General features: G+C 39.9%; 1 protein-coding gene and 1 pseudogene across 3 annotated transcripts in view; one reads left to right on the forward strand and one right to left on the reverse strand.

The window, feature by feature from the left end:
* The window catches only part of NELL1 (neural EGFL like 1), an 852,764-nt gene that overhangs the window by 502,211 nt on the left and 322,566 nt on the right, over nt 1–27,987 (forward strand). For all 3 annotated transcript variants that reach the window (XM_029208123.1, XM_029208124.1, XM_029208125.1), the window contains one exon: nt 14,026–14,148. In XM_029208123.1, coding sequence (XP_029063956.1) covers nt 14,026–14,148 — 123 coding nt within the window. The remainder of the gene's footprint in view (nt 1–14,025; nt 14,149–27,987) is intronic.
* Nucleotides 21,823–22,128, reverse strand: LOC114886942 (annotated as a pseudogene).

The following is a 27,987-nucleotide window of genomic DNA, read 5'->3' on the forward strand; positions in this document are numbered from 1 at the left end:
TGTCTGATGAGTCTTTACATCCTCATCTTAAGACATGGCCACAGAGATAAATGTGCCAGCTTATTTCAGAACTTTATCCTTAGTAATTTTTAACAGCTTTATTGAGATATAATTTACATAGCATAAAGTTCACCTCCTTAAAATGTATAGTTCACTGGCTTTGAGTATATTTTCAGAGTTGCACAAACATTATAATACTCTAATTTTAGAACATTTTTATCACCCCGAGGAGAAAACTTGTACCCATTCCCTTGAACTTAGCCCTAGGTAACCACGTATCTACTTTGTGTATCTATATATTTGCCATCTGGATATTTTATGTAAATGGGATCATACAATAGGTGGTCTTTTGTGATTGATTCTTGCACTTGGCAAAATGGTTTTGATGTTTATCCATGATACATTTTGTAGTATGAGCAGTGCTTTACTCTTTTTTATTGCTGAAAAATATTCCATTACAAGGGTATACCACATTTTCTTTATGCAATCATCTGTTGATGGCTATATGGGTTGTTTCCACCTTTGGCTATTATGAATGATGCTAGTATGAACATTCCTGTGCGAGTCTTTGTGTGGACATGTTTTAATTTCTAACTGGTGTATACATAGGAGCATGATTGCTGGAACATGCGGTAACCCTATGTTTAACAGTTTGTGGAACTGCCAAAGTAATTTCCAAATATTTTACATTCCTACTAGCAGTGTACAAGGCATCCAGTTTCTTCACATTCTTGTAAATAGTTTTTATTGTCTTTTTGATTATGGCGTTCTAGTGGGTGTGAAGTGGTATCTCATTGTGGTTTTGCTTTGGGTCTCCCTCATGACTAAAGATGATGAGCATCTTTTCATGTGTTTATTGGATATTTATATACACGCCTTAGAGAAATGTCCATTTAAATATTTTTCCCATTTTCTAATTGGGTTATCTTTTCCTGCTAAGTTTCTTTAGATATTCTCAATTCAAGTCACTTATCAGACGCATGATTTGCAGTTATTTTCTCAGAGTCCGGGGGTTGTGTCTTCAGCTATTCTTCATGAAAGAAATGGCCTGCCTCAGAGAGAGCTCCTGAAGCTGCATGCCTTTCTTCTTTTCCCACAGTCACTGTGATAAATAAATATATCAACACATTATTACCTGGTTGTATTTCATTTATAAGCTCTGCCCATTTAAGTTTCCCCCAGCTGCCTGATTTAATTACTTTTCCCTTGTCTTAATTCTCCTTGAGCTGTCTACAATTTTTGATGCCAAAGACAATAATACTCTTTTCTTTCTGTCCTTCCTTATTCCCTCCCTCCCTCCCTTCCTTTCTTATATAAATAGGTACTTTTACTAGACAATTACTGGGTTTCAGAAGCTCTGCTAGGGGCTGGGGGGAAAGAAATATATTTTCTGTCTTCGTTTGTGCTCTAGTAAAGAAGACAGATGTTAGTAAACCACTAATACACTAATAAGCATAAAACGATCACTGTGATTAGCCCTTTGAAGGAGAGGCGCTGGGGGTTATATGAATATATTACAGGGGAAACTTCCTGGTCAGGGAAATCAGCGATTCTTTTCTCCGAGGAGGTAAGAACTGGGTTAGATACCAAGGATAAGCAAGTGTTAAGGGAGCTAAGAGGGAAGAGCATGTGAAAGTGCCTGTGACCCAAGGGAACAAAGCCCTTTGAGGCAGGAAATAAAGTGTGGTTGGAACAGAGCAGGCAAATATGAAAATGAACTGAGGCAGTTAGGTAGAGGCAAGACCATGATGGGCCAAGGAGGTTGTAATAGAAGTGTTTGTCCACATTTTAAGACCAGTGAAAAACAACTGAAGTTTTAGAAAAGACAGGAAGGTGATCACATTTGAATTCCTAAGAGATTATTCTAAGTGCAGTATGAAGAATTAATTGAAGGTGGGCAATAGTGAATGTGAGGGTCCACTGAAGATCTATAGCAGGAGCTCAAGTGACAGCAGCTTAGATGTGGGTAAGATGATTGTAGCATGGATGAGGGCGGTGGAAATGGAGATAAAAGAATGAATCTGAAAGATATTTAGAAAGAAAAATCAATGAGACTTGATGGCTTGATGATAAGGCATTAAGGGAGAAAGACATTTCAAGAATGACTAATAACTAAATGATGCTAATTATTCTGCCATGGTTTGGCAGTAACTGCCTTGGTTTGAGTCTACCATCCTATAACCTTGGACCACTTAAAACCTCTCTGTTCCCATTTCTTCATTTAGAAAATATGGATGATAATATTTAATTCATATGAATGCTACAACACATTTAGAGCAGCATCTACATTGTAGTATGTGCTCAATAAATATGCTAAACAAATAAATGTGCTCATAGTATGTTTATGAAAAATCCCAATTATTAGGGATTTCTCTGTTTGAAAAACCAGAGAGGGAAAGTGACTACTTTCTTAAAAATGAAACACACTGAAGACTTTTGGTTCTGGCCAAGGTAGACTATCCCCATTCCTCCCAGGTCGTTAACAACTAAAAATCCCCTGGATATAACACAGAAAATATCCAGCAAGACTCTGAAAGGTGGAAAGAAGGTGGACTACCTAGCAACTCTGGGAGGTGAGGAACAACAAGGGGTGAGCTCTCCGTTTTCTTTTTTGCCTTTGGTGTCTCCCGGATGGGGAGTTAAAGAAGCCTGAAACCTAAATCCACAGACAGGCACAGAAGACAAACGCTCCAAGGAGAGCCAATTCTACTGCTCCTAGGGAAAGAATTAGAGAAGGGGCTCTAACACAGCCGAAACCTTTTTGAAAATACCTACCCTCCTTGAGCCATGTGTTCGTAGAAAATCTGCTTGGTAGAAGCAAGCAGTGCTCTGATTCCCTCTCTGTGGGAATGTCAGTGGGGCCCAACATGGAGCTGGGCCTCTGCTCCAGCCCAGCAGCACACAGACTGAACAAGGCAGTGCAAGGCAAGGCTGATGGGTTGTCCAACTCTCCCAACTTCATTGCCAGTGGGGCCCAACAAGACCTCCACCTCCACCCAGCATTGACAAGGCTGTATGAGGTGGAGCTAACTTTACACTTAATGGTGAAAGACAGAGTGCTTTCTTCCTAAGATTGGTGGCAAATGATGGTCTGCTCTCATTCCTGTGTGCCATAGCACCAGAAGTCTTAGCCAGCAGAATAAGGTGGCAACACAAGGAAATAAAAAGCATACAGATCAGAAAGGAAGAAATAAAGCTATTCCTATTTACAGATGACATGATTGTCTATGTACACAATCTTGACGAATCTACAGAAAAAATTGTGTAATTTTGTAACTAATTGTGTAATTGTGTAACTAATAAGTGAGTTCAGCAGAGTCAAAAGCTCTACAAGATCAACACACATAGTCATTTTCCTATATACTAGCAACTATTACATAGAAACCAAATTTAAAAACGTAACATCATATACAATAACTGCAAATAAAGTGAAATCCCTAGTTGTAAATCTAATGAAACATTTACAGGATGTGTGTGCTGAAAATTACAAAACCCTGATGGAAGAAGTCAAAGAATAACTAAATAGGGAAACATGCTGTGTTCATGGATCAGAAGATTCAGTATAGTGAAGATGGCAGTTCTCCACAAATTGAACTATAAGTTCCTATGAAAATCCAAACAAGATTTTTTATAGAAAGGGACAAGCTTTATCTAAAATTTATATAGAAAGGAAGAAGAACTAGAATAACTAAAACAATATTGGAAAAGGACAAAGTGGAGGGAGTCACTCTATCTGATATAGAGGCTTTCTGTAACTTAAAATAATCAAGGCAGTATGGAATTGGCAGAGGAATATATACACAGATCAGTGGAACACAGTAGAGAACCCAGAAACAGAGAACACAAATACAACCAATTGTTTTTTTATTTTGTAAGTCAGATATTTATTATAATAAAAAAAATGATCACCTCTACTTGTAGCAGTTAGGTTCCTTTAAGAATATGTCACTTTACAAACAAAAAGGATGATCACAGTGCTACTTTATTTTACTTACTGTGTTTACTTTTTTTTTTAACATCTTTATTGGAGTATAATTGCTTTACATTGTTGTGTTAGTTTCTGCTGTATAACAAAGTGAATCAGGTATACTTATACATATATGACCATATCACCTCCCTCTTGCGTCTCCCTCCCACCCTCCCTATCCCACCCCTCTAGGTGGTCACAAAGCACCGAGCTGATCTCCCTGTGCTATGCAGCTGCTTCCCACTAGCTATCTATTTTACATTTGGTAGTGTATATATGTCCATGCCACTCTCTCACTTCGTCCCAGCTTACCCTTCCCCCTCCCCATGTCCTCAAGTCCATTCTCCATGTCAGCGTCTTTATTGCTGTCCTGCCCCTAGGTTCTTCAGAACCATTTTTTTTTTTTTTTTAGATTCCATATATATGTGTTAGCATACGGTATTTGTTTTTCTCTTTCTGACTTACTTCACTCTGTATGACAGACTCTAGGTCCGTCCACCTCACTACAAATAACTCAATTTCGTTTCGTTTTATGGCTGAGTAGTATTCCATTGTATATATGTGCCACATCTTCTTTATCCATTCATCTGTCGATGGACACTTAGGTTGCTTCCATGTCCTGGCTATTGTAAATAGAGCTGCAGCGAACATTGTGGTACATGACTCTTTTTGAATTTTGGTTTTCTCAGAGTATGTGCCCCGTAGTGGGATTGCTGGATTGTGTGGTAGTCCTATTTTTAGTTTTTTAAGGAAACTCCATACTGTTCTCCATAGTGACTGTATCAATTTAAATTCCCACCAACAGTGCAAGAGGGTTCCCTTTTCTCCACACCCTCTCCAGCATTTATTGTTTCTAGATTTTTTGACGATGGCCACTCTGACTGGTGTGAGATGATACCTCATTGTCGTTTTGATTTGCATTTCTATAATGATTAGTGATGTTGAGCTTCCTTTCATGTGTTTGTTGGCTATCTGATATATTCTTTAGAGAAAGGTCTGTTTAGATCTTCTGCCCATTTTTGGATTGGGTTGTTTGTTTTTTTTTTAATATTAAGCTGCATGAGCGGCTTTGTATATTTTGGAGATTAATCCTTTGTCAGTTGGTTCGTTTGCAAATATTTTCTCCCATTCTGAGGGTTGTCTTTTTGTCTTGTTTATGGTTTCCTTTGCTGTGCAGAAGCTTTTAAGTTTCATTAAGTCCCATTTGTTTATTTTTTTAATTTCCATTTCTCTAGGAGGTGTGTAAAAAAGGATCTTGCTGTGATTTATGTCATAGAGTGTTCTGCCTATGTTTTCCTCTAAGAGTTTGATAGTGTCTGGCCTTACATTTGGGTCTTTAATCCATTTTGCATTTATTTTTGTGTATGGTGCTAGGGAGTGTTCTAATTTCATTCTCTTACATGTAGCTGTCCAGTTTTCCCAGCACCATTTATTGAAGAGGCTGTCTTTTCTCCATTGTATATTCTTGCCTCCTTTATCAAAGATAAGGTGACCGTATGTGTTTGGGTTCATCTCTGGGCTTTCTCTCCTGTTCCATTGGTCTATATTTATGTTTTTGTGCCAGTACCATACTGTCTTGATTACTGTAGCTTTGTAGTATAGTCTGAAGTCAGGGAGCCTGATTACCCCAGCTCCGTTTTTCATTCTCAAGGTTGCTTTGGCTATTCGGGGTCTTTTGTATTTCCATACAAAATGTGAAATTTTTTGTTCTAGTTCTGTGAAAAATGCCGTTGGTTGTTTGATAGGGATTGCATTGAATCTGTAGATTGCTTTGGTTAGTATAGTCATTTTCACAATGTTGATTCTTCCAATCCAAGAACATGGTATATCTTTCCATCTGTTTGTATCATCTTTAATTTCTTTCATTAGTGTCTTATAGTTTTCTGCATACAGGTCTTTTGTCTTCTTAGGTAGGTTTATTACTAGGTATTTTATTCTTTTTGTTGCATTGGTAAATGGGAGTGTTTCCTTAATTTCTCTTTCCGATTTTTCATCATTAGTCTATAGGAACACAAGGGATTTCTGTGTATTAGTTTTGTATCCTGCTACTTTACCAAATTCATTGATTAGCTCTAGTAGTGTTCTGGTAGCATCTTTAAAAGACTTTATATTACCCCTTTTATGGCTGTTAGCATTTGCCTTATGTATTGAGGTGCTCCTATGTTGGGTGCATACATTTTTACAATTGTTATATCTTCTTGGATTGATCCCTTGATCATTATGTAGAGTCCTTCTTTGTCTCTTGTGATAGTCTTTATTTTAAAGTCTTATTTTGTCTGATTTGAGAATTGCTACTCCAGCTTTCTGGATTTAATCCAGAGTTAATTAAATCTGGATTAAAGGGGTAACACAATAATAGTAGGGGAATTTAACAGCCCACTTTCACCAATGGACAGATCAACCAAAATGCAAGTAAATAAGGAAACACGATCTTTAAATGACACATTAAACAAGATGGATTTACCTTGCTCCTTCACCTGCTGCTTATTTCTCTGTCTTCTCATTTTGCTTAACTTACTGTGTTTGGGGTCTCCTTTTCGCAGGCTGCAGGTTCATAGCTCCTGTTGTTTTTGGTGTCTGCCCCAGTGGGTGAGGTTGGTTCAGTGGGTTGTGTGGGCTTCCTGGTGGAGGGGACTAGTGCCTGTGTTCGGGTGGATGAGGATGGATCTTGTCTTTCTGGTGGGCAGGGCTGCATCCGGTGGTGTGTCTTGGGGTGTCTGTGAACTTAGTATGATTTTAGGCAGCCTCTCTGCTAATGGGTGGGGTTGTGTTCCATCTTGCTAGTTGTTTGGCATGGGGTGTCCAGCACTGGAACTTGCTGGTCGTTGAGTGGAGCTGGGTCTTAGCGTTGAGACGGAGATCTCTGGGAGAGCTGTCGCCAATCGATATTATGTGGGACCGGGAGGTCTCTGGTGGTCCAGTGTCCTGAACTCAGCTCTCCGAACTCTAGGCCGGACACTAGACCAGAGCACTAAGACCCTGTCAGCCATGCAGCCAGTTATGTAGGGGGTTTCTTGCCTTTGGGGAGGTCTGAGGTCTTCTGCCAGCGTTCAGTAGGTGTTCTGTAGGAGTTGTTCCACATGTAGACGTATCTTCGATGTATTTGTGGGGAAGACGGGGATCTCCATGTCTTGTTTCTCAGCCATCTTGAAGGTCGCCACTGTGTTTACGTTTGATTACAACAGTTATTGTTATTCTTGTCTTGGTATCATATTTGTTATATTATTTCAGGAATATCCTGATGGTTATAAACTTGTCCTCAGGGGGGAACCAAGCAACAGGGAGCTGTGCTGACATTCGCTGCTGTCACTGGAACTACTGTTGCTGCAGCTTCACTCCTAGGCCTCCACTCGCCAGATCCAGGCAGCCTTCCAGGAGCTGCGACTCCTGGTTACCGATCCCAGGGCTGCCCACCGGGTCTCGCAGAGGTGTCTGGTATTAACCTCTCTACCGATGCTCTCGGTTCCAGACTCTCCTCTGTGCTAAGCAGACATCATCATCTGAGCAACAGCGGCGCTCCCTCAGCTGGTCTCTCCCTGTGGAAGCTCCCAATTGGTTTTTGACAAAAGTACAAAAGCAATTCAGTGGAGGAAAAGTAGCCTTTTCAACAAATGACACGCATAGGCAAAAACCTAACCTTCTTACCGTATACAAAAGTTAAGTCAAAATGGGTCATGAACTTATCTAAGAGTTAAAACTACACAAGTATTAGGAAAAATATGAGAAAATCTTTAAGACCTAGGGTTAGAGAAAGAGTTCTTATATGTGACATTAAATGCACTATCCATAAAATGAAAAATAGGTAAATTGAATTTTATCAAAAGTAATATATTTTGCATTGTGAAAGGCTGCTAAGAGGATGAAAATACAAGCTGGAGACTGTGAGGAAATATTTGCAAATCACATATCCAACAAAGGCCTTATATCTAGAGTATATGAAGAATTCTCAAAACTCAACAGTAAAAAAAACATCCCATTGTAAAATGAGCAAAAGACATTTCACCAAAGAAAAATAGATGGCAAATGAGCATGTGGAAAGACATTCAACATCATTAGCTACTAGCAAAATGCAAATTAAGAGCTCAGTGCAGTATCATAACACACACACATGAAAGACTAAAATTTAACAAGTGAAAATACCAAATGCTGACAATGATGTAGAGAAACTTGATCACTCGTGCATTGCTAGTGGGAATGTAAAATGGTGCAACCATTCTGGAAAATCGTTTGACAGTTTCTTACAAACCAAAACAAGCACTTATCGGATGCCCCTATAATCACACTTTTGGACATTTAACCCAGGGTAATGAAAATATATGTTCACACAAAAACCTGTGCACAGATGTTCATAGCAACTTTGTTCAGAGTAGTAAAATACAGGAAATAATCCACATGCCCTTCAATGTGTGAATGGTTGAATAAACTGTGATATATTTTTACAATGGAATACTACACAGCAGGAAAGAGGGGTGAACTATTGAAACTACAGCAGTCTGGATGTGACTCAGGGGCATTGAGCTTATTGAAAAAAAGTCAATCTCAAAGATTACTTACTGTGTAATTCCACTTGTATAACAGTCTCTAAATGACAACTATAGAAGTGGAAAACAGATTAGTAGCTGACAGGGGACAGGGATTGGGGGTGATGGGGGGAGTGTGGACTAGGTGCAAACACAAAGTCATAACATGAATGTGGTGGTGGTTACACAGATTTATACATAAGTTAATATTACTTAGAACTACAGCCATATGTACGTACACACAACATGAACGCAGTTTGAAAACATGGTGTGAACTGAATTAGGTCAGTAGACTACTTAACAGTGACACACAACTGTCAGTTTTCTGGTTTGGATATGGCACTACCGCTATATAGGATTGCACTGTGGAGAGAAACTGGGTGAAGGAGTTAAGGGACATTTTGTACTACTTCTACAGCTTCCTGTAAATCTGTAATTATTTTTTTAAAGGTAAAAGAAATTACCTACATTGTGGCCAACATTATAGATACTCCTTTGAATCACATAATAAAGTGGGAGTTTAGAAAAAGTGCAGGAGAAGAAATGAGGAGATGGGAGTTCGAGTTACAGACGTACACCTTACTATCTATGTACTTATAGGAAAAGCCTCTTACATGCTCCAAACTGCAATTTCGTCTATAAATATGACTAATAAAACCTGCTTGGCTTGTCCCAGTGAGGTTACTGTGACAATTTTTTGTAAAATTCAAACTAGATTATTTGGAACAAAGCGAAACTGTAGCCAGCCAGACCCCAGATGTGGTGGACATTTGCAGCCACAGCTGAAGTGACCGTTTCAGTAGCTTGTTTGGATCCTGATTAGTTCTCTAAGGAAAACAGTGTGTTAATTGATAATGGCTATTGATTACAATGTTACAGAGGTGGATTAGAGCCCTTGTGAGGAAGGAGAAATGAACCGTGTGATAATGACAGTGCTTAATGAGTACCAATAAATATTAGCCAGTATAACAATAATTATCATTAGTGGAGAGCTTGTTGCCAAAATTGTTATTTCTTTGTCCTGAGAGGTTTAATACTCCAAATTTACCATAATCAAACTCTGGTTATATATCAGCGATCCTAAACATAAATGCTTCACCTTCCCGATCTATAGTCTTGTTTCCCAGGGACCATAATTGAATCTAAGCAAATATTTCTTTGAATCTTCAAAGAGGTATTCTAATTTGTGTCTTCAAAGGCCTATCTGTTCACAGCCTTTCTGCCTGAACTACCAGCCTGTAAAGGAAAAAGAAAGTTTTCTTAACCAGTTTTAACCACCATCCAACAATTGAGTCTGCTCACAAATAATTGTAGTAGTAGTGGGAAGAGTAGTAGTAATAAGAACAATGATAGTAAAATAGCTTACACTTATGGAGCACTTACTAGTTGCAATTAGCTGTAATAAGTATTGTATCTATATTAGCTAATTGAGTCCTCATAAAAACCCCAGGAGATAGGTTATATTATTATTATTATTTTTACCATTAAAAAAATTTTATTGGCATATAGTTGCTTTACAATGCTGTGTTAGTTTCTACTGTACAGCAAAGTGAATCAGCTATATGTATACGTATATCCCCTCTTCTCTGGATTTCCTTCCCATTTAGGTCACCACAGAGCACTGAGTATAGAGTTCCCTGTGCTATACTGTAGGTTCTCATTAGTTATCTATTTTATACATAGTATCAATAGTGTATATATGTCAATTCCAATCTCCCAATTCACCCCCCCGCCATAGGTTGTATTATTATCCACATTTTACATGTGGAAACTAAGAAGACACAGATTGTCTGTGTCACTCAAGTGCACATAGCTGGTGAGTGGCACGTCCAGGATCATCTAACCCGGGCTGTGTGGTTCTAGAGTCTCTGGCCTCTGTGTCCTTCTACCTCTCACAAGAGCTTTTCTCACACCTGAAGCATCTCCAGCAGCTGGAAGGGGATTTGAGATTTTTAGAAGGAGACCATTTCTTCTATGGCCATCTCTGTCAAACGTAGTTTTGAGGGTACTGGTTACTTTTAAAACTCGGTTGTGACTAAAGATAATAAGATGTGAAAGTTTTGGAACCTTTGTCATTTGGGGACTGGCTGGATCTTCAGTGGGTATTTGGGATCAGTATAGAAAAAGACAGCCTTTATTCTTGGCATTAGGGGGGTCACTTCTGTGTGACTTGGTTTAGCTTCAGCCACGTCCAGGTTACTTCCAAGTACTCAGTGATGTGATCATTCTGTGTCTGGAGTTACAAGTCCAAACTCCTCCACTTATTAGTTTCGTGATGTTAAGTTATTTAATAATTTAATATTTAAATTTAATAATGTGTTTTTGTCTCATTTCCTTCATTGTAAAATGAGCAAACATATTTCACGTGACTTGGGAGAATTAAATGACATCATATATGTACAATTTTTATCTCAATGCTTGGCACTCGAGGCTGAATACTACTATGTGAAGTCGAGAAAGTAAAGTCAGGGTTGTAGAAAATGGGCTACAATTCCTTTCCTCAAAGTTAACTACTTAATAAGGCATTCATGATAAAATTCGCAAACCTCATCACCGTATATTGTGATTTGATTGCCTCCAAAGAGATAAAATTTTAAATTTATTAAAAGTTCCAAGAGGGTTAAAGTTCATGTGTTAACAGAGAGCAGGAGTGGACGCCTGCACGGCGAAAAGTGTTCATATGAAGTGGTCTTTGAAGCCAGGCAGGGGCACAGATATTCAACTCTACTGGGAGAGTATTTTGAGTCAGGGAAACATCATGACAAACAAGAGAGGTAGGAGTCAGCTCATGCACTTGCAAGACAGTGATGGGGCCACCTCATTAGAGAAGGGGCTTTGCATCAAGAATATTGGGAGATAATACAAGGTAGGATAGATTTGTTAATTAACCTGATGGGGGAATCCTTTCATAATGTATATGTATATCAAATTGTCACTTTGTACATTTTAAGTATCTTTCAATTTTGTCAGTTATAACTTTATAAAGCTGGTGGCAGGGGCGGTGAGGTGGGGGACACCACATGGGCAACGATGGACCGGACTTCTGGAATGTTGCATAGAACCACACCTTTCTCCATACTGTTCCTGTTGCCTGGAGTGCCCTTCATGCGCATTTCTGGCTGAGAAAACCATGACCATTTTTAAAAGACTAGTTCAGATACTGTGTCTTTCAAGAAGACTTTTCTCCCTATTAGAAGTCATTTCTTCCCTCCAATGAACTTTTATTCCAGTTAATCTTTATTTCTCTTATCAAGTATGAGCACACATGCCAGTTTGCCTAGGTCATTCTGAGTTATGCCTGTTATTCCAGTGTAATTATTAGCAGAGCCCCCTTTCACTCTAAAATATGTTCTGTTTATATGATAAAATATGAGGTCACCTACTTATAACTCTTATCACTTCTCCCATGTGTTCTGGTTGGTTACATATTGCTGTCTGGTGGCCTCTATTAAAATGTTCATATGAGCAGAGACCATATCTACTCATTTGTATTCCCAATACAGACTCTAATAATTACTACTTAAATGGATTTAAATAAGGAGATTGAAAACTCTTGGGGTCTAAACCTATATTCTTAGACTTCTTTGTGTCCCTAATATCATCTGGTACTGCACCTGTACATATTAGGTGCTTGCTAGGTCTGTAAATGTCATTGGACATTCATAGGGTTATACTATTTCTGGACTATCCTGGAGATGATGATCTGAGCACAGACTAGAAGTGTGTCTTCATGAATCTTCTCCCTTCACACTGCTTGCTAACCTGTTCGCATTTCTGTCTTAGAGTTTGCGTTGGTTTTAAGGCCTAAAGAAACATTTTCTTTGAAAAACCCAAGGTGTTAAATTAAGAGCCATGTGCATTTGTATACTTGACATTATTGCATGTGGGTGACTGAAACAGCTCTACTTTGTAGAATTTAACCCTTCTCATTACTGGTCCCTGTTAGGAAATTTAAAATAAAAATTAATGAAGGGACTTCCCTGGTGGCTCAGTGGTTAAGAATCTGCCTGCCAATGCAGGGGACATGGGTTCGAGCCCTGGTCCGGGAAGATCCCACATGCTGCAGAGCAGCTAAGCCCGTGTGCCACAACTACTGAGCCTTCCCTCTAGAGCCCGCAAGCCACAACTACTGAAGCCTGCGTGCCTAGAGCCTGTGCTCCGCAACAAGAGAAGCCACCACAATAAGAAGCCCGTGCACCACAATGAAGAGTAGCCCCCGCTTGCCACAACTCGAGAAAACCCACGCGCAGCAACGAAGACCCAATGCAGCCAAAATTAAAATAAATAAATAAATTTATTTTAAAAAGTTAATGAAGATAGATGACATTTCAGTTTATTGGTACATTGATCTAACAGTTTGCTTAACAAACTATATTGAATTTTTAGTTTTGTTCAATTAGTGTTGATTTCTTTGAGATTTATAGCTGGAATTTCAACTCTTGTTTTGTAACCTGTTCTGACTTAAATAACCCTACTTGATTTTTCTTAAGATTTCTAAGAAGTTATACTAGCAGATGTTAAAGGGAATAAAGGGCATAAACTTTCTCACATTATTTATTTACAGAGGAGTCATTTAGTTGAGTATTAAAACGTCCTGATGATGAGGGGAGAATCTGGTTATCTGTGAAATCTTGATTTCTAACTTGGAATCTTTCAGTCCATTTCATAGTGTTAGATGTATTTCCCCCTATGTCTTGTGGATTAAGGATGCCATGGCTATTTGAATATATGTAACCATATTACTACACGTTAGGCATCAGCCCAGTGGTTAAATTCTGAACCTTGTGAAAATACTTGTGGGTTAATGCGCCTCTGCCAGGCTGTATTAGCTGGACCTTCCTCTTTAGTTTTACCCTCTTTGTTCTTTCTGTTGGAGAAGAACACTGATAGAGTGTGACAGGTGGTTTACCTCACGAGCTGGACCCAGGCAATCGGAGCCTCCATGCCCAATTCCCAACCTTGGGGCTGTTGACATATCAGACTGGTTAATTCTTCGTAGTCGTGGGCTGTCCTGTGCATTGTAAGAGGCTTAGCAGCATCCCTGCCCTCCACCGCTAGATTCCAGTAGCATCTCTTTTCTCAAAGCATGACACCCAAAAACATCCTCAGACACTGTCAGATGTTTCCTAGGAGGAGGAGATGCAGCATTGCACACACCGTGCCCCTGCCCCTATTGAGAACCACTACCTTGGAACCTCTGCAGAAACCTTTGCAGACATGGAAGAAGCAGTGGCCTTAGAGAAGCACTTAGCAATCATTGTGACCTTAGAGAAGCACTTAGCAGTCATTGTCACTTGCATAAGTCGCTTGACTTCTCTGACACTCAGTCTGTTTACCTGCCAAGTGAGGATAATAACATCCATCTTTTAGAGTTGTTGAGATTTCAACCACATCAGGCATGGACACTGCCAGGCATAGAGTAAGGTCCCAATGCACGGTAGTCACTGTCGTTCTTACCTGGTGAGTTCCAGCTAACTTTTCCAACACCAGTGATTCCAACTTATGAAAAAGTGTCTCTCTTTCTCACCCTGCAAACAGAGCATGACGAATGTGGCAGCGGGCAGCACAACTGTGATGAGAATGCCATCTGCACCAACACCGTCCAGGGATACAGCTGCACCTGCAAACCGGGCTACGTGGGCAACGGGACCATCTGTAGAGGTAGGCTGGCCGTGTAGGGGCAAGCCCTGAGCTGCAGCCCTGCCCGAGCTCTTGGCGCTCCTGTGGCAGATCCATTGTGCCATTCTGGTGGCTGAGCATGGCCAGCATTCCTGTCCCTGGACTGTCAATTGGCAAGGGCACTGTGCATCAGAGCAGAAGGTGCTCTGAGTCTACCTCTTGGGTTGAAGGAAGAAGGTATGAGTGTGGTTCAGGGGCATGGTTCCGTATCTAGATGGCTCTCTTCAGCTTTGCCTGTTGGCTTGTGTTTGTGATGGATGCACTGGTTGCTGAGAGCCCTGCTCAGAGGGCATGTGGGCACTGCTCATGGCCACATTCCAGGCATCTGTTCAGTGTAGGAAGCTTAAAGTGTCAGCCGCTCTCTGTGTTTGGAGCAGTTCAGAGGCCAGTGCCCTGGCTTCTGTCTGCATTTAGAATAAAATTCCCATTCCTCCTTCTGGCTAACGAGAACATTCAGAATCTGGTCCCTGGCTCCTCACAGCTGCATCTCTGTGTTCTCCCCCATTCTCCCTCGGTACCAGTGCGCTATTCCTCGCTATTCCTCACACAGGCCAACCACATTCCTGTCTCAGGGCTTTGCACTTGTGCTCCCCTGAGCCTCCATGCTCATTTCCTTCAGGTCTCTGCTCAGGTCTGCCCCCATCATTAGAGACTTTCTTTGACCACTGTTTCTGAAATAGACCCCTAGTACTTTTCGGCCCCATACCCTCCTTTATTTTTTCTTTACTAACACAGCCTATCGTAACATTATGCATTTATGTGTTTGTTTCTGTGTTGTCTGCCTCCCCATGGGGATGTAAGCTATGTGAGAGTGACCACAGGGTTGCATCTCCCTACTCTGTCCCCAGCAACTAGAATGGTAGCTGGCACACTGTAGACAATCATTAACTAACTGAATCAACCAAAGAGGAAAGAGACACAGTCACATTGAAAAAGAGGCAAAGTGTACAAAAAACTCAGGAAATAACCCTTTGAGTTAGGCATTATTATTATCCCCATTTTAGAGTTCACAAAGCTGAGACACAGAAAGGTTAAGTAACTTACCCAAGGACACACAGTGCATTATCAGTATTCTTCTGAAGAGATGACATGCTGATGGTGAAAAATAATGAACAATGACTTCTAAGAGGGGAATCTTAGAAGACTGATTTTATTCTGTGTTGGGGAAGTTGGGGTAAACAGCCTCATGCATGACTGAGAGTTAAATTGGTGAGACTTTTTAATGGCAACTTGACAAAATCAATCTACTTTTAAAGTAAATCTGAAGGGTCATAGAGGGATTCTCTTGAGTCCATAGATTTTACCTCTTGAAATGTGTTCTAAGCATATGCTCCTGAGGGGCAAAAAATGGACATACAGGGATGTTTTTGCCTCATTATTTGTATTTACCAAAAACCAGAAACAGCCCAAGTATCTGTCAGTAATGGAATGATTTAATTTATTTGGAGTATAATTTAATGGACTACAATGCAGTGGTTTGAACTTCTGAGTGTATCTACAGACACGTGCACACTCATATACACACCCACACTGAAAGGCATATTTTTGAGAAAAAAAGAAAGAAAAATAAATAAAACCAAGTTGCAAGACAATACATATGGTATACATATAGTATAATCACCTGGCTAGTTTATTATTATTTCTAAGCATCTTTATTGGAGTATAATTGCTTTACATTGTTGTGTTAGTTTCTGCTGTATAATGAAGTGAATGAGCTATACGTATACATACCTCCCCATATCCCCTCCCTCTTGCATCTCCCTCCCATCCTCCCTATCCCACCCCTCTAGGTGGTCACAAAGCACCGAGCTGATCTCCCTGTGCTATGTGGCTGCTTCCCACTAGCTATTTTATATTTGATAGTGTATATATGTCAGTGCTACTCTCTCACTTCCTCCCAGCTTACCCTTCCCCCTTCCCGTGTCCTTAAGTCCATGCTCTATGACTGCGTCTTTATTCCTGCCCTGCCACTAGGTTCATCAGTACCACTTTTTTTTTTTTTCTTAGATTCCATATATATGTGTTAGCATACGGTATTTGTTTTTCTCTTTCTGACTTACTTCACTCTGTATGACAGACTCTCGGTTCATCCACCTCACTACAAATAACTCAGTTTCATTTATTTTTATGGCTGAATAATATTCCATTGCATATATGTGCCACATCTTCTTTATCCATTCATCCGATGATGGACACTTAGGTTGCTTCCATGTCCTCGCTATTGTAAATAGTGCTGCAATGAACATTTTGGTACATGACAATTTTTGAATTATGGTTTTCTCAGGGTGTATGCCCAGTAGTGGGATTGCTGGGTCATAGGGTATTTTTAGTTTTCTAAGGAACCTCCATACTGTTCTCCATAGTGGCTATATCAATTTACATTCCCACCAACAGTGCAAGAGGGCTCCCTTTTCTCCACACCCTCTCCAGCATTTATTGTTTGTAGAGTTTTTTCATGATGGCCATTCTGACCTCTGTGCGGTGATACCTCATTGTTGTTTTGACTTGCATTTCTCTACATATATTTATGTAAATACAGGGAGATGGGAACCATGCACATTGTTCACCTTATTACCAATGGGTGTGTGTGTGTGAACAGGAACATCCACTTATTGCTATAAATTCAATATTGTTTGCATCTCCTACAGTGGGGATTTAAATATGTAATATTTGTGTGTTTTTTGAAAAGTTCCATGAGACAAATAAACTAGTGCTCAACTTTTAAAAGAAGACTTGAAGATATTTCCAAAGCAAAACAAAAAAATATAAACATTGATATAGTTCCACGGGTTATCAAGCCACTGCTGATACCTGCATGGTAATGCTGTAAATCTGAAGAACAACACAGGGAATTGATTTTAATGCATTATTTTTCAAAATGACATTATCTCATACAATGATATTGATTGCACCAGGTCAGTGAGTTTTGTTTGTCACACCCTCTCTTGCCACTGTGATAGGTGATGGCTTCACCTTTGTGGAATTTGAAAGTCCCAACTGTGAAAAATACGAGTTCAAATAATGTTCCTGGTGTCCATGGACTCTGAAAATACATCTTCCCTTGAAAGTTATGAATTAGGGAAAATAATTTTCTTAAAGTAGTTCTCATGGTCCATTGTGTTAACCTTAATAAGATCAGGAGAATCCTGCGTTTCTTCAGTGTTATGTGGGGAAGCATTGCAGTAGAGGTGAAGATTGGACAGAGGAATTGGAGAATTGGGGTTTAGACCTGATTTCCTTACTGGTGAGCTGTCACTTCTGTGTTTTTACGTAGTACAATTGGGTTAATGTTACCTTCAGTGTTTATCCAGCAGTGTTATTGCAAAGAATTATTAAAGGACTATATATATTGTTGTGTTTTAAGCTATCAAATGCGCTAAAAGTGGAAGATAGTATGATTGGTGGAACAATGATGAAGGGCAAGGGGAAGGCAGTACATGAGTTGGCTTCAGCCTCAGCCTTGTGACCCAAGTACCCAAATATGTGTCTGTTTCAAGGCATACATTTTATAGTTGAGTTTTCCACTAGTAACTGGATCATTTATAGAGGGAGTTGGACAAGGAGTATCAGACAGCTTGAACTAATTCAGAAGGTCTGAGAGAAGAGATGGTTTGTATTGTGCTGGAGCCACGGTCTCGGGCACGCATGACCCAATCCTCACCAGACTTGCCAGATAGACACTCCTCTTTATAAGGGAGAAAGCTATTACTTGGGTACAGAAACAGAGAAACTTAAAGCAATCATTTCACTACCATTCCTTCCTGAGGGCTGGAAAAGATACATGATAAAGACTCTCCTCATTGCCCAGAAAGGCTCCCCGATTTTGGATGCACTAATATTATTGTTAATAAAAGTATATTGGTAGCAATGTTTACAGGAGTACTGGAGTGTCAATACTGCAGTGTTGAGAAGAACTAAAATAACGTCAAACTTATTTGTAAACTCACTGTCATGCAAATACTTACCAACAAGCACTGGTACTGAATTTAGATCTCAATGTATCTGTTATAGTCCTTAAGGGCGGGAGCAGAAAGGGCACTACTGATTTAATTCTAAGAGAAGGATGTCTCTAGGCCCAGAGACTGTTATTATGCTTACACTTTCAATAATGCTTCCTTTGAAAAATGTGGCTGAAACTTGAAAATGAAACTGATTGTCTAGTCTAAGCTTTCAAGAGACATTATGTTCATCAGCTTGGTAAAGAAAGGCGGACAGACACAGAAGCTGTATTGCAGTCTTGAAACCAGCAATAGTGCATTAAGAAGACAGTCACAAGAAGGGAGCTTGTGTGGTGCTAGGTGCAATATATTGGTTGTGTTATTTTGATTTAACAAGGCAGACCTTGATGCAGTCTTTTCATATTCTTTTCCTACACGTGCATTTTTCCTAGGCAAAAAAAGAGTCTCTTGGATGCACTTTAAGCTCTTTCCGTCACTTACCAAAGTCACTGCTTACCTTTTAAAGTTTGCAGCCCAGTGGACGTAACTGCATCCTTCGGGGCTTAAGGGAAGCACGTTAAACCAGCTTGTATCTCAGAGGGAGTGGAAATCTGGCACTTAGACAACTGCTGATTCTTTAGAGTGCATTTTGAGGTTGCACTTTGGTAAGTCACATAGATGTTTGTTATCTGTAATTGTCACATCCAAAATGATGCATGAGATTAGCAGAGCCATACATATATCAGTCAATTTTATTTTAAAACGGGCTACTGAACATTGACTTTCTGGTGAAAAATCAAGATAAGACTGGCTTTCTTTCCTAACTAACAATTCTCAATGGACCAGGAGACTTTCTTTAGGCAACGTTATTGAAAGATGTCACAGTCAATCTCTAGGCTCTCTGCTGGATTATGATCTGTTTGGGGAAGCAATTATTTGCAAGATATTTAAAGTGCTTAACAACTGCTACTTTTATAGAATGGCGCCAGCTACACTTAACGTACCCATCTCAGTTCAGAATATATGCAAAGGGTATTTACCTTTTTTAGAACTGAAAAACGAAAGTACCTGGTTGGATGTCATTTTTTTTTTTTTTTCTTTTTGGGCAAAGCTGATGAGATCTTTATGATGAAAATAATCTTACAGTATATTTCTGTTAGATTCCCATGAAACGCAGGTTGGTTTTTTTTTTTATTTTTTATGGAGTGTTTAAATTCCTTCAACAATTCAAAGCTGAATTCTGCTGTCACATGTAAAATGGTATCCACTTGAAGAGCTAATGACATCAGATGCATTCTACAGCAGACTTTCCATTTTTAAGCACAATGAGAAAAAAGATTATATTCTGGGGGGCAAAATGGTAGGTGAGGTTAAGAAGGTCACGTGATAAATCAGTAGCCTGTACTGACGCTTCAAGTTACACTCCCTAATTGAGGTTATTCTTACGATCAGTTTTCAAACAATAGTGAACATACTCCTACCTTATAACATTGATATAAGGGCTCAATTGTATCTTTCCTTTCTATACATCCTGAAAGGATGTACAAGAGGAAATCACTGAGACATCTTGAAAAATAAATCTATTTGTCAAATACCATGTTATTTCAACAGCAGCAAACTAGTCAGTTAACAGTTAAAACCCTAAGAAAATATTAACTTGTTTGAAAACAAGTCTATATTGTAATAACCCCAAATATCAACCTTAACATCCGATTCTGACTTTCAAACGCTGGGTACCTTTTCCAAGAGGAAATTACATCTGCTTTTACATGAATCCCCAGTTTAAATACTTGCAGAAAGACACACATATTATCTACTCAGCAAATGTCTGAAATCAAACAAAATAATCCAGCACTGTACATTAATATCTTACAAATAGCATAAGATCCCAAAAGTACAAGAAAAACCTTGGCATTATAGAAAAAGACATTAGGCGGACAAATTCTAAGTACAACAAAACATCTAAAGAGGGGACCATCTAGCAACCTACCATACAGTACACTAGACCCAATCTGGAGCATTCTACAATTTTATATTAAATTTGTACAATTTTATACCAAAACTATAGTCATTTTAAGAAAACATTTTACATTTGGAATAACTACTTAGGACATTTAAACTGTAGATAATATTTAACTATAAGCAAGAATTAAAAAATAGTCCTATAATTTTTATTTTTTCTCAACAAGTAAATAAACACAGATGCCTTCTTTGCTTTTATGCCTAACTACCTCTCTACTCCTTTAGTCCAGTTCCACATCATCAAAAGTAGGGGTGAATAAACAAAATCAGTAACGACAAACACAGCAAGGGCCATTGTAGTAGGGATTATCAATGACGGGAAATTTGTACAATGAGGTATCTAGTTAAAAGAGTAAAGATAGAATGTGCTTTTTAAGAAAATGGCCAATAATCACTCATCTGAAAAAATGCAAATAGCCGCCAGGTAAAATTGGCAGAATTTGAACTGAAACCAAACTTTTAGTGTGTACCAAACTAGCATTAAGAAATGCACACAGGATGTAAACCAAAATAGTGGTTATCTCCAGGTGGCAACATTACAGGGAATTTAAATTTTCTTCCTGTTTTAATATGCATTTTTTTCATGTGTGTTTTTAGATTGCACACAAGTAGTACCAAGTGGCTAGAAAGAACACAGACCAAGGATACTAAAGTAAAACCACAGGGTCTTTTTCTATCAGAAGAGACCTCAAGGATTATCTAACTTAGATACATTATCTATCTATGTATCTGGGCTATAACGGCACTGACTTAAAAGACTAGACTAGAAATTCCAAGAATACTTCCTAGATGATAAAAATAATCTATTTTCAGGATTGTTTATACTCCCTAAGTATGCAAAAATTAACACATTTAAATGTAAATTCCTTCATATACGTTATTAAAAAGTAGGAAAAACAAATTTAAAGGGAGTTTACACAACCTTGTAATTAAAGCATAAGTTCATTGTTGAATGACAGAGCAAAGCAGATCATTACAGAGTTTGTCTGAAAGCAGGAGGCTGGCCTGCAAGGGGCCTTTAGGGAGTAGGCTGGGTGCCCAGGCAGGTAGCTCTTTGCTTTGCTGTCTGCATTCTTCAATAAGCCCAGTCCTTTTACATGAATGGGTGTGATTCAGCCTAGTTTCCCCATGAAATAATGTAATGAAAGATTTCTACTGACGAGGGATTACACTTGATGCAAAATTTCTCAGTGACATTCAGATTAATTCCAGTGTCCACAATTTAAGCAATTTCCAGTAGGCATTTACAACCCAGAATCCAATGACCTGGTGTTTTCATGATAGTTAGGGAAAGTGTTCCAGCGAAAAATAAAGTTTAGATTTGCTCCACTATGTACATCTGAATATAGCCAGAGGAGTAAAACTCAAAACCAACCAAAAGACAAAATGCTATAAAATATTTTTTTTGTTGTAAGGTAATCAAATTCTTCCCAGAGTAATGTGTAACTAATTTCACAAATTTATTTGCAACCAATTTAACTTTTCCAAATTCTCATTTGCAAATGAGAGGTTCATACAATTAAAACTGATGATACAAACCATTGTTTCAGAAGGATCAGAATTTACACTAGTCAAACGTGATTCCATAAGATTGATTTTAACATGTTCTTTCAACTTTATTAAAATCATCAATATCCCAGACGCATTTACCACTTTAAAAAAATCAATTTAATGCTATCAAAAGGTGATGTTCACTTTAATCCTGTTTGCCTTCACACCACTGCCGTGAGCCTTTATTCCAGGCCACATAAACAAAGAGGGCCAGCACCACGTGGACGGCGACCACTGCAACAATAGCAGCATAAAAATAGCTGTCTCTGTTGGACATCCCAAAGGCGCCTTCAAAAGCATAAGATTTAGTCGTGAAATGTAACCCAATAGGTAAAGTGATTATTAAAGCTGTGAAGAACAGGAGCGTCTCCAGAGTAGATGCTAATGAACTTTCATTTCTGAAGTCTCATGGCTGCAGCGCATTCAGCACCACTTTATCAAAGTGCTCCATGGTGTCGACACGCTAACAGCAGGCGCTCAGAGGCGGGCTGGGCTCGGGCCGCGCTCAGTCGGCTCCGCAAGAGACCGGTCGCGGCTGACTGCGCCGCTGGATGTTGTATTTTAAGGCAAGGTTAGCATAAATAGATCTGGTTCTTTATTTTTTTAGTCTGTAAAGGGTGACAGTTATTTCATAATACTAGTTTCTTACTGATTTAATCATGCAGTTATGAGAAATAGCCAATATCTATATCCGATGTTAAATTCCTGATTAATTTTGTTTCTTTAATTGATTAATTAATTAGATAGTTTGTTTATTTATTTATTTATTTTTGGCTGCGTTGGGTCTTCGTTGCTGTGCGCGGGCGTTCTGTACTTCCGGCCAGTGGGGGGCTACTCTTCGTTGCGGCGCGCGGGCTTCTCATTGCGGTGGCTTCTCTTGTTGCAGAGCACAGGCTCTAGGCATGCGGGCTTCAGTAGTTGTGGCACGCAGGCTCTAGAGCTCAGGCTCAGTAGCTGTGGCACACGGGCTTAGTTGCTCTGCGGCGTGTGCGATCTTCCCGGACCAGGGCTTGAACCCGTGTCCCCTGCATTGGCAGGCAGATTTTTAACCACTGTGCTACCAGGGAAGTCCCTGATTAAATTTAAAAAAGTTTATTGGAGTATAGTTGATTTACAATGTTGCGTTAGTTTCTTCTGTACAGCAAAGTGACTCAGCTATACATATACATATACCCACTCTTTTTAGATTCTTTTCTCATGTAGGCCATTACAGAGTATTGAGGAGAGTTCCCTACGCTGTATGGTAGGTCTTTATTAGTTACCTATTGTACATATAGTGGTGTGTATTTGTCAATCCCAGTCTCCTAATTTATCCCTCACCCACCCCCCACCTTACCCCCTGGTAACTGTAAGTTTGTTTTCTACATCTGTGACTCTGTTTCTGTTTTGTAAATAAGTTCATTTGTAGCCTTTTTGAGATTCCACATATAAGCGATATGATATGACACTTGTCTTTCTCTGTCTGACTTACTTCACTCAGTACGCCAATCTCTAGGTCCATCCATGTTGCTGCAGATGGTATTTTTTAATGGTTCTTCTTAATGACTGTCACACTGTGAAAGCTAAGTAAGCAGTCAGGAGCCTAGAACAGGTTCCGTTGCTGGGCCTGCCTGGCCCAGAGACTTCTTAATATTACCTTAGAGACTTCTTTTTTTTTTTTTTTTCGGCCACACCTCATGGCTTATGGGATCTTAGTTCCCCAGCCAGGGGTCGAACCTGTGCCTCCTGCATTGGAAGTGTGGATTCTTAACCACTGGACCGCCAGGGAAGTCCCCTTAGAGGCTTCTCTTGATTCAGATATTTATTAAGGTAAAGGATAAGTCTAAAAACATTTACAAAGAGTGTGCAAGTGTCAGCAGAGTTTGGCAGCAGTGCTAACTGCGATCCTTCCTCAACAGGATTTTGGTGGGATGCTAAACCAGTACTGACCAGTAGAACGTGTTGTGGTTTACACTTGCCTTCTTTCACATTTCTGCCTCTTCCTATTCCCAACACAAGGATATGTTTCTTCATTTCAGCCTCATGCATGCCACTCTGTTTGTTTTCTAGAATAAAGTTAGATACGTTCCTGGCAGAGTAACTCAGCTCTGCTGACAATTGCTCAAAGCTTTAGTCCCTAAAATACAGCCATCCTACAACTCAGCCACACTGAGTTTGGTGTCTGTTTCTGTTGCTTTTGCCTAATCTTCTCATTTATACATAGATGTTTATTTTCCAGGGCATCTGGATTACACCTTGTCCTGTGATAATGAACCAGTGTCCTCACTTGCTAATAAACATAATGACATTTTCAAATTTCTTCTCACCCTTAGCTTCTAAATTTTAGGGAAAACTGGAAGGCAGTAGGGTTAACGTGTGAAACTGCTTGTATAAGGTTAGGAAACAGTGGTAGCTTCTGTCACAGACAAGCTTGAGAATTTCAGTAGTTCCAAAACACTAAGTTCTTACCTATCACTCACTAAGAGCTGGTGGTGTGTGTAGAGGGTTGTGATCCACACAGTAACTCAGGGACCCACTCACCTTACATCTTGTCGCTGTGATCTCTTCTTGGTTCTCAGAATCCTCACCGCTCCATCAGCAGACGGGGAAGGAGAATTAGGTCATGTGTGGGAGGTTTTGAAGGGCCAGGCCTGAATGTGATGCATACCTCTTTGGCTCACATGGCATTGAGCAGAATTAGGTCCATGGCCCACCTAACAATACAGCAGAATGTCTGTGTGCTTGGGAAGGAGGGTGAGGCCACAGCTGTGGGTGAACACTAGCAGTCTCTGCTATATTGCTGTTGTGAATACAATTCTAAGTGAATAAAAGTGGCTGCATTATTATTTGTAGGAAATAAACCTCCATATGCAATTCTAAAATGGGTTCTGGCTGATGCACTGTGAAGAGCAGGCTTTCCAGTAAGAAAGACAGAGTATCCAGGGTTTAAAAAGGTCTGCAGTAGGGCTTCCCTGGTGGCGCAGTGGTTGAGAGTCCTCCTGCCGATGCAGGGGACATGGGTTCGTGCCCCGGTCCGGGAAGATCCCACATGCCATGGAGCGGCTGGGCCCGTGAGCCATGGCCGCTGAGCCTGCGCGTCCGGAGCCTGTGCTCCGCAATGAGAGAGGCCACAACAGTGAGAGGCCCGCGTACCAAAAAAAAAAAAAAAAAAAAAAAAAAGGTCTGCAGTGGAATGCACTCATTCTTTCCAACCATGTCATCACCACTTCTGTCTGGCTTCTGTCAAATTAAAGATAGCTCACTTTTTATCTAAGCTTCTGATCCTGCCAGTTACAAGAAAAATTGAGAAACTTTATGGGTCACTTGAAAGTAGTGCAAAAACCTCAGAATCATTAAATATCTCTTCAGCAGAACTGCCAGTAACATAGTAAAGTAACTCCACCTGAGCCCTGTACCTCGCATAATTCTGTTACTTAAATAACTGATTCCTGCTTGTTATTATAACTCTCTTCCTGAGTTTTGTGATCATGTCTTCCAAAATCAGTGAATTTTCTACTTTTAAACTTACAACAGAGAAATCATGTGTTGGTTCTCTTGCGCTGTGTTCTTGTATCACCTTACTTATTTAGGGATGATACTATTTGTAATGTGCGATATTCTGAAACAGATACTGGACAGGGATAAGGCAGAATTTCAAGTATTTATTCAAATATAATTTAACTATAGTTTTAAGTTGTGTTAGGAAAAATGCACTAATTTAAGACAGATTTTCTTTTTTTTTTTTTTTTTTTTTGCGGTACGTGGGCCTCTCCCGTTGCGGAGCACAGGCTCCAGACGCGCAGGCCCAGCGGCCACGGCTCACGGGCCCAGCCACTCCGCGGCATGTGGGATCTTCCTGGACCGGGGCACGAACCCGTGTCCCCTGCATCGGCAGGCGGACTCTCAACCACTGCGCCACCAGGGAAGCCCCAAGATAGATTTTCTTTTAAGTAGAATATTAAAATTTCATAAAATGGATATTTTGCCTGTGTTAAGTGACTATGTAGATGAGGGAGGAATTCTAGATATTCTTCTAAAACACAGCCTATTTTTGGAGATGTGACCAGATGAGCTTGGAAAATGGTTTGAATTCAGCCTCCTAGACTATTTATTTTTATTTTTTTTACATCTTTATTGGAGTATAATTGCTTTATAATGATGTGTTAGTTTCTGCTTTATGACAAAGTGAATAGTTATACATATACATATGTTCCCATATCTCTTTACTCTTGCATCTCCCTCCCTCCCAGCCTCCCTATCCTACCCCTCTAGGTGGTCACAAAGCACCAAGCCGATCTCCCTGTGCTATGCGGCTGCTTCCCACTAGCTATCTACCTTACGTTTGGTAGTGTATATATGTCCATGCCACTCTCTCGCTTTGTCACAGTTTACCCTTCCACCTCCCCATAACCTCAAGTCCATTCTCTAGTAGGTCTGTGAAGGGAATAAAGACACAGACCTCTTAGACTATTTAAAGCAAAGAAATGATCTTTGGCATCTAAATGGCAAACTCTGTTTTGCACAGATAAGGGTGTTGAATATTGGAATATTCATTTATAGTATCTCTCTAAAGACTACATTAAGTAGAAGAAGAATAAGGTGTAATCAATTTCTCAAAAGCGAACTTGCTTTATGTTTAACAGAACAAAGTAAAACACAGACATGCACGTACAGAAGCGTATGGTTTGACATTAGTAGAAGACGTAAGGGCTCTAGAATAGCAATGCCCAGTTGAGATACAATGTAAAGCACACAGCTTAATTTAAGTTTTCTGGAAGTTGCTTTAACAAAGGTAAGAAGAAATAGGTTTGACACCTCTCGATCCAGACATTTCAAGTGCTCGACAGATAGCTGTGACTGCTGACTACTCCAGTAGCTCTAAAACATTTAGGATAGGTTTCAATTAATAAGAATATGGCACACTCTTTAATCTGTACCCCTAATCACATGGAGAAGATCTCTAGGGAGGCAGCATGGTGCCCTGAACATAAGAAATGGGGCTTTCCATCATTTTCTTTGTTATATTGAGCAGCCCAGGTCTGGCTTTCAGTTGAATGCAAAACTGTAGTGTTTATTAAGCAGACAGATGGCTGGAATCCATATACTGGGGGCTGAGAATATCTAATTCCTTCTACAGTATAGCATTTCCTGTCTCAGGATGGAATTTCCCCATAAAGTCACATATTGAATAGAAATGAGTAGCATTCATCAAAGCTCAAATTATACTAAGATAAGAGAGAGTAGATGGGAAAAGAAAACAAGTCTAGAGCATTTACTTTTGTTGCATTTCAAGATCAGTTTCATATTAAAAACAATTCATAAGAGAGCAGACATGTGCACTTCATAATGACCTGCTTACTCTGGTGATGCTCACCAGCTTTACATAGTAACTCGCTCTGCAGTCTCTCGCAACAGCCGTGAGCCAGAGGAGAGCCATGCGTTCTCGAGGCTAGGGAAATGTGGCAATCTGTGGATAATTTTCTGACACGCTTATCCGTGCCACTTAGTGGGATCATACTTGAATGCTGAACTTACAGAGAATAAAACCTCATTATTTTAGACCCAGATAATTTGGAATTTGCAATAATTTTATTGAAATTGGATTAGCAAGAGGCAACCTCCAACAGTGTAAATACAAGGGCTTTTGAATCTGACACTCTTGACATCAGACCTCCACTCCCACACACACTGTGGAACGTAGGGCCTAGTCTCTTCACTTCTGTCAGTTTGCTTGCTCGCCTAATGAATTTGGAGGAAATGACAGTAACTTCATCGTGGATGTTACCACCTGGCGCACGTCCAGATCCAGTGATTCTCTGTGGCCTACCTGCCAGCTGGATGACAGAGTGATGAAGGGCATGGCTTCTGGAGCTAGACTGCTTGCTTAGAAGCCTGGCTCTTATACCTAGCTGCGGCATCTTGGGCTAGTTACCTAACTAATCCGTGTCTCGCTTTTATAATTGGGCATAATGATTGTATATATCTCCGTGGGTTGTTTTCAGGACTAAGTGGAGTGTAAGTGCTTAGGGTAATGCTTGGACTATATTGGGTACTATTGTGTTTCTCTCTCCCCTGTGAACTCTATGCAGAAGATCTTCCCGTGCATCCCCATGACTTTAAGGATGGGATTCACACCTCTTAGCCTGTGACCACAGGTCTTTTCTGATCTAGTTGCCACCTACCTCTTTAGTCGCATCTCCTGCCACTTCCCCTCCAACAAAACCAGTCCTACTTTAGTCAAACTTCTTACAGTGTTCCAAGTCTTCCTTGCTGTGGAATAGCTCAACGGTTACGTGCATGGATTGTTGAGGTCAGTCTGCTGGGTTCAAAA

Source organism: Monodon monoceros, unplaced genomic scaffold (genome assembly GCF_005190385.1).
Source record: "Monodon monoceros isolate NGI ecotype Baffin Bay Population unplaced genomic scaffold, NGI_Narwhal_1 Super_Scaffold_7, whole genome shotgun sequence".
In the NCBI taxonomy this organism is placed as follows: Eukaryota; Metazoa; Chordata; class Mammalia; order Artiodactyla; family Monodontidae; genus Monodon; species Monodon monoceros.